The sequence below is a fragment of the Pseudochaenichthys georgianus genome, chromosome 16 (assembly GCF_902827115.2).
Source record: "Pseudochaenichthys georgianus chromosome 16, fPseGeo1.2, whole genome shotgun sequence".
Taxonomy (NCBI): domain Eukaryota; kingdom Metazoa; phylum Chordata; class Actinopteri; order Perciformes; family Channichthyidae; genus Pseudochaenichthys; species Pseudochaenichthys georgianus.
The window spans coordinates 25866002-25873247 of NC_047518.2; the positions used below are offsets into that span (position 1 = coordinate 25866002).

Sequence of the window (7246 nt, forward strand, 5' to 3'; positions counted from 1 at the left end):
CAGGGGCTGTGGTGGGACTCCTCGCAGCACTTGTGGTTAGAGTGAAGAACCACACTGGACTACTGACATTATGCTCATCACTTGCATAAGTCTATGTGACATGGCATGCTACGCTGCTTTCCAACATGTGCACTGCCAGGGTTATTTTGCTGCATGGGCTTTAAGCATCAGATGAAAATATAGGCACTGCTGTCACATTCACAGCAGTTGGTTCTTCTTCTTTTATTATTTAATGTTGGGATCGTGTCTAATGGCACCCAGATGTGATTTACCAAGAGTTTTAGTCAGTTAGGATGAATTTATGTTACAATAAAAGAAGAACTGGATCTTGGAAATGTGAAAGCAATGTACAAAGATATTAGTTTTGTCCTAGCTTTCATTATTGTTATCCAGCATGCACCGCCAAAGCTTTTGGATGGTGGTGTTCTTAACAATGCATTCATTTAATATAAGAGTTTTGCAAGAAGGAATGACTTTTATACTATAATTAACACTTATCCAAGCCAAGTTAATCTTTTGCACTGTGCAGACAGGAAAGTGACACATGTTGTATTCAGTTGGCTCTCTGCTCTGACACATGGAACTGATACTTACTAAAGCTGGGACTGTGAGGTTTAGGTGCTGACATCCAGCTTTTACTTTAGGTTGTGTATGTCCACGTCAGATGAACTGTGTGGGACTTGTGATCTGTTTTATGTTTCAATGTGCATTTCATCAAAGGAAAATGTGTCCTTTTTTAAGAGAACATGCCACTGTTAAGTTTCACAAAGGCTATTTTCAATGTTGATGAGCACCATAGCTAAATTCCATTGTATTGGGTTAGCGACAAATCACAAAAACAGAAACCAAAGCCCTTTTCACTGTGTAAATAACACTATAAACTGTTCACTATATGTTTCAACCTAACATGCCTTATTAGTGTATTTAGACCTTTTTATTACAAACATTCACTCATGCATTATTTTGTTATTTTCGTATATGAACTAGAACAGTCGAATCTCATTCTATAGTCATCATATCATCATATATCATATAGTAGTTTAGACAAAATACAAAGAAATTTCACAGTAAATCACAATAAAGTTCAACATTTAAAATGAATCACATACAGTATGCTTGTGAACTACATGTAAACGGGGTATCTCTAAAACCGCAGCAGCACCTGTCAACCCCCCAACCACAACGTGTTGGAGCTACTGTAACTCTGGGGACAGATATTTTCATTGCATGGGTCAGCGCACTTGTCTCTGTGCTGCAGGAGCGTGTGTGTGTGTGTGTGTGTGTGTGTGTGTGTGTGTGTGTGTGTGTGTGTGTGTGTGTGTGTGTGTGTGTGTGTGTGTGTGTGTGCATGTGCGCGTGTGTGCGTGTGCGCGCGCGTGTGTGTGCGTGTGTGGTCTGCTGGGTGGCAGCAGGCTTTATTGGCTGCAGAAGGCATGCCTCAGTGGTCTCGAGATTTAACTTTTAGCAGTGGCCAAGACCCAGAATATATGAGCTGATGTTCATATTACAATCTTCACTGACACAGAGTGAGGTTATGGGAGTTAAATAAAGAATTCAATGATTCTCCACGCTTTTGTTTACTTTTTACATAGTATACATTGTGTTGGGGTATATAGTCAGTAAAGTAAACTAGTAAAACCCTTGGAGGAAGGCTCGTTTTTGGTGTGTGTGTGTGTGTGTGTGTGTGTGTGTGTGTGTGTGTGTGTGTGTGTGTGTGTGTGTGTGTGTGTGTGTGTGTGTGTGTGTGTGTGTGTGTGTGTGTGTGTGTGTGTGTGTGTGTGTGTGTGTGTGTGTGTGTGTGTGTGTGTGTGTGTGTGTGTGTGTGTGTGTGAGACAGAGATGTTACTGCTGGGATGCCAGTTCTTCCACAGACCCCACATCACCCTGAGCTTCCAAGCTGTGAAAACATACCGGAGGTTTGTTGGTTCTTAGTGGCTAATATGGTGTCATTGTGCGGTGGAGCTGTCTGATACATCCCACAGAGTCATTAGGACGGCATGAATAGATTTAACAGAACATCTATTGCACTCACACACGTGCACCTCTAAATGCGCAAAAATCTGTCTTTAGTCCTACAAAAATCCATACGTTTTATTAGAGGAGATTCCAGGAATGGGGCAGGCTTTGCTCAGTTTTCTCTGACATGGTGAAATGTTCCTCTGCTACAGGAATACAGGACTGGAAGCCCGATTAGAACCTGCAACATCAAAGCATTTGGCTTTCAAAGACTTTCTTTTATAGCTAACTTCAGGAGTCCTGGCTCCTGTGTGTCCAGACAGCTTATAAAGGCCTGTTTTCATCCTCATCACCTCCTGATTCAACACCACATATCCTCTCCCACCACCACCGGACTGCTGCTATCAGAAATCCCCTGATATGATGTCTGGGTTTCTCTACAGAACAGGACATTTGGAGACTATTGCTGAGGGAAAATGCAGTCGTCCAACTCTGCCGTTTGACCCTGTTAGTCCCGAGGGTTGATTAGAGGCTATCTCGGACTCGCTCTTTGAAGAACTCACTCCTGTCTTTTCTCATCCGGTGCAGTTGATCCATCTTGGCGAGCTGGCACTGCACTCATTAAGGTTAAACTCTAATGGAGTGAACATGGATATCACTGTCAATTGTGGGAGCCTCGTACATGTGGAGGACTGCGGTTTGTTATTTCAATAGATATGAGGAGGCTGATAGAGAAACACTGCCTCCCAAAGCTGGAGCAGAGAAAATAGACAGGTCTCTGTGGATCTGGTTGTGGCTCAGGACTTTAGTAAGTGAGAGCCTGAGTTGTGTCTGCCTTGATGTGACCTCTGGGAAAGGTGGTTAATGACGCTCTGGGGTCTCTCATGACTGCTGTGTCAAGTTGCATGAGTCCGAAATATACACTTGACTTTATCATAACACCCTCACATTGCTCATTGATAAGGACAAAGGCTTTCCTCATCAATTATTAGTCACTGCTCCAGGCCAAGTGGACAGCAACTTACAGTAAATCACAAAGAACAACAATAAGCACACTTTATCTCCTCCTCATGTACTTGTAATTGTCAGTCAGTGACTGACTGATGAAGGTTTCGTCTTTATTAAAGATCAACACTAGAGGAGTTGTCCTGTGATGACATCATATTCCCGAGAAGCAGCTGTGTTTTCTCAGAGTCACTTCAGCAGGAAAAGAGCTGAACCCTACAGAGCAATATGCCAAGAAATGTAAATGTAGAGTGGGAGTAAATACTAGCTTTTTCATTAAGATTAGGCTTTTAAAATAAAGGATGATGGTGTGTCCTCATAGCCAGGGTGTTCAAGAGGCTGACCAGGCAATCAAAACATATTATTGTTTTCATTTGCTCAACTGAAACATCTTGATAAAAGACCAAAAAAGAAAGATATTAGATAAAGTGCAATCATTAATATCAGTCAACGGAAAAAAATGAAATCTGAAAAGAGTTAGTGTTAATGTAGTAAAGTTAAAATAACATCACTGTGTGAAATGTGTTATTAACAAGCATACAGTTGCTAAAGTCAAGTAGTGCAAATTAAAATTTGTACTGAGGAACAAAATGTGTGTAAATGTTTGAGTTGTCTTTCACCGATGTACAAGCAAAATGGAAGGAAAATAACACTTAGCATATGGACTCATACATTTGATATGAAAAGCTGTTCAAATCAAACATTTCTTTAGGAGAGGAAGCAGGACAAATTACAGCAAAAATATGAACATAGGGTGGTTGGAGCTCCACCTCATGCTTACCTGTGAGGTACAGCAGGTAGAGAGTGGTGTGAGATCAGCACCATGGACAGGTCCACCTGACAGGTACACTCACCTTGAGATGCTGTCTTTTTCAGACAGCATCATCATGTCCATTCACAGATACAAGTTCCAAACTTTAAGATGTACAATTTATCCTTTACTTTTGCAACACAGTCATAAAAAAAGGTTAACGTGCATTTCTGAGCCGAAAGAAGTGACAGTGACTTTTTTTCTTTACTGAGAAGGTAAAATGCTACACCTAAACAAACCTGTTTTCCCCCTGACACAATGCTTCACTATTAGGCCTTCTTTAGGATGGTAAATGTTCGCTGGTGTTGTGACCTCTGACCCTGACTGCCCCCCCTGTTTCCTGAACCAGATGCTGCTCCTGTGGACCGAGGCCGTCTCAACCAAAACAAAGTAATCCTCCACTAAACAAGATGGATATTGTATCACCAACCTAGTAAATACCAGAAGGTCTTAAACACAGAGCTGCTCTTTTTACTGTTTCCCATTGGAACCAACAGGGACGAATCACTTCTTGAATGTATGGACGGACATAGAAAAATAAACTATGACTTACCACAATTTTACTTTTTGTATTTCATGGAATATTAAGGCATACAAAAACATGCCCTCTTGTGGGGGATATTAGAACATGCAACAAGTCCTCCAAGGAAAGCTTTGAAAGTCTGCACTGGCTACATGTCAAAAATATGAGATATGTTTCCTGTGAAAGTCTTTTGATCTCACTTGGTTTAAGCTCGGCTATGGAAACATAAATCTAAAATTCTCGTGGGTTATGTTTAAACATATCTGCCAAGGTTGCATAATACTATGTTTAGTGTCAGCTCACAATCACTGCAGTTGATAGCACAGCAGTGATGGAATGAGACAGTACAGCATTTTATTGAGATGCCAATGAATGGATGAAAGGATAAAAACACGCATTGTCTGCACATAGACCTGCAGAGAAAGCAAGGCTGTTACAATGTGTTAATTTAAATAATATTTACATTTTTTTTAAAACGTTATTTCGTTTCGAAGTTTCTTTTTAGTGAGGTAATTTACTTTTCTAATGTTCCTCGCTGTGAACGCAGTTAAATGGACATTATACAGATCTAAAATAATGTTGTAGTTATGAGGATTTATATTAGCCTATAATAACTATATTGTAATTGTTTTTGTTAAAACAGTGAAATGATTTGAAATAAAAGCGTTTCCCACTTATCTTTTCCAGCTCTGACATTGTATTAGGTTTCTGAAAGTTCATTGGATGCTCCCACCCCTCGCTTCACGTAATTCATCTTCTTGGCCAATCACGCCCCTCTCCAAAAAGTTTACGCCACGCAGCCTATAAGAACTGCCTAAGTTTCTCAAGTATCAGAACATACTTGTCCTCTCAGGAACCCATCTATGGATACGTTGGTGCCTTCAAATCCAGATAGATCTACAGGTGGACCAATTCCTTGACTTCATGAGAGGGAAATCACTTGTTCGACACTTTTTGGCCGCTGTCTACCCAAGTGGAGATGTCTGAGGAACATTTGGGGGAAGAATCGGTCAGCTCCCCTGTCTCTCCTGTGGACAGCCAGAGCAACAGCGAGGGGGAGCAGGACAGTCAGCCGAAGAGGTGTGGGAGGAAGAGGAGACCGAGCAGGAAAAACGGGGAGGACTCAGATAGCCCGACCCCTGGGAAACGAGGGAAGAAATCAAACAGCAGCAGCCCCCAGTCTTTCGAGGATCTCCAGTCGCAGCGGGTCATGGCAAACGTCCGGGAGCGCCAGAGGACCCAGTCTCTCAACGAAGCGTTCACATCTTTGCGGAAAATTATCCCCACTTTGCCCTCGGACAAACTCAGCAAAATACAGACCCTAAAACTTGCAGCCAGATACATCGACTTCCTCTACCAGGTGCTTCAGAGCGACGAACTGGACGCCAAAATGGCAAGTTGTAGTTATGTGGCTCATGAGAGGCTGAGCTACGCCTTCTCAGTGTGGAGGATGGAGGGCGCTTGGTCCATGTCAACATCTCACTAGTATCTGGAGAAATTATGCCCTAAATGGTATGCTTGATTTGCAAAATAAATGCATGTTCCAAGCATTAAACTATGGAAATATAACCTTACTTAACAATGTTATTTGACGGATTTATTCTGGTTTAATGCACCCAAATTATTTTGTGTTGGCCTTTTTTCTCTACACACTTTAGTGATAATGAATGCGTTGTCTAACCTCCAGGTGACTGCTGAATCTTCTGATCACATTCTGACGGGACACATCTGGAGTCCAATGCTGGATACATGGGATCACTCTATTTAAACCAAAGACGACAGAAACTTTGTGGGATCATTTTGTCAAGGCCCGACATGGACTTGCAGTCGTGCCTTAGCTCCATACACTCCCATTCTGATGCGTTTTCATGTTGTTGACGAAGAATGTTGAAAATATCCTGTTTTTTTTAGGAAAAGGCGTTTATAATGAACGTCTTTGGGCTTGTTTCTGTGGAGGTCATAGTGCATTATTGAAGCAGTTGTGAGTCTGTCAACTGGTGGTGTAGCTCACATTATAGGCTGACTGTGTGGATCTAACCTGTGCAAAACATATTTTCAGAATACATTTATTTATTTATTGGTGAAACGTGGTACTTTGAGGAATTGGTATTGTCTCTGAAGTACAAAATGCATTCCTATTTTTTACTATCGTTTGTTGTAAATGTTTGTTGTAAATGTTTGTATATTTTTTTGCATTAAAGAAAATGACAATCAAAGTGTTTGCCTTTGGCTTTTTTGTGCCAAACAGAATCAAAATAAAAAGCACTGGATATTTTGCATAAAACGGAAAATAGGCTACTACTACTACTAATACAAATGCTTTTGTGCATGCATCACATGGACTGTACTTCAGATTTAATGACTAAAGCTTCCACTATATCGCCAGTCACTTGGGAAAACAGATGGATTTATTATTGGCTCAAGTGAAAGCGTTGGAGAAACATTCAGCTTTTTTTTTACATATCGGTATACATCCAAAAGGAACAAAGAAAATACATTTTCTCGTCATTTAGGACAAGTAAAACCATTTAAGACACAATCAAACGTGAGAAACAGTTTTATTGGTGAAAAGAAAAACCTGCTGTAGAAAAACAGAGTCAGTCTGTATAAACGAAGTTAAAATTCCACTTTAATTAAAATTTGAAAAGCCTCGCAAAGTCCCCGTTTCTCTCTCACTCTCTCTTTTCCTGGATGTGTTTACAGTTGGATTAAGGACCTGAGACTCACCATTATAAGTAAATAAGTTACACTGGGGTCATGTCAACCTGCTTTTGGGTCCATGCTACAGTCTCTCAGCTGAACATAAACAGTGAGGCAGTGAAGTGCTCAGGATTTTAGACATTTAAAAGTCTGAAACTAGAACGACTTTCTTCGTTGTGTTTTATTTAAGCATTACAATCCGTGTCCTGTAAACTCTTGATGAGAAAATCAAATAATTAAATCATAGTTGG

At 40.8% G+C, this 7246-nt stretch overlaps 1 protein-coding gene across 2 annotated transcripts; it reads left to right on the plus strand.

Moving 5' to 3' along the window:
• Window positions 1-5149: 5149 nt before the first annotated feature.
• Window positions 5150-6495, plus strand: twist1b (twist family bHLH transcription factor 1b). 2 transcript variants are annotated; one of them, XM_034102973.1, is made up of 2 exons: window positions 5150-5807; window positions 5983-6495. In XM_034102973.1, exon 1 carries the CDS (start codon window positions 5275-5277, stop codon window positions 5779-5781), a length of 507 nt encoding a protein of 168 aa, XP_033958864.1. In that variant the 5' UTR covers window positions 5150-5274; the 3' UTR covers window positions 5782-5807; window positions 5983-6495. The 2 variants fall into 2 exon arrangements, with proteins under 2 accessions (XP_033958864.1, XP_071062249.1); XM_071206148.1 differs by having other exon boundaries at window positions 5150-5688.
• The last annotated feature ends 751 nt before the right edge of the window (window positions 6496-7246 follow it).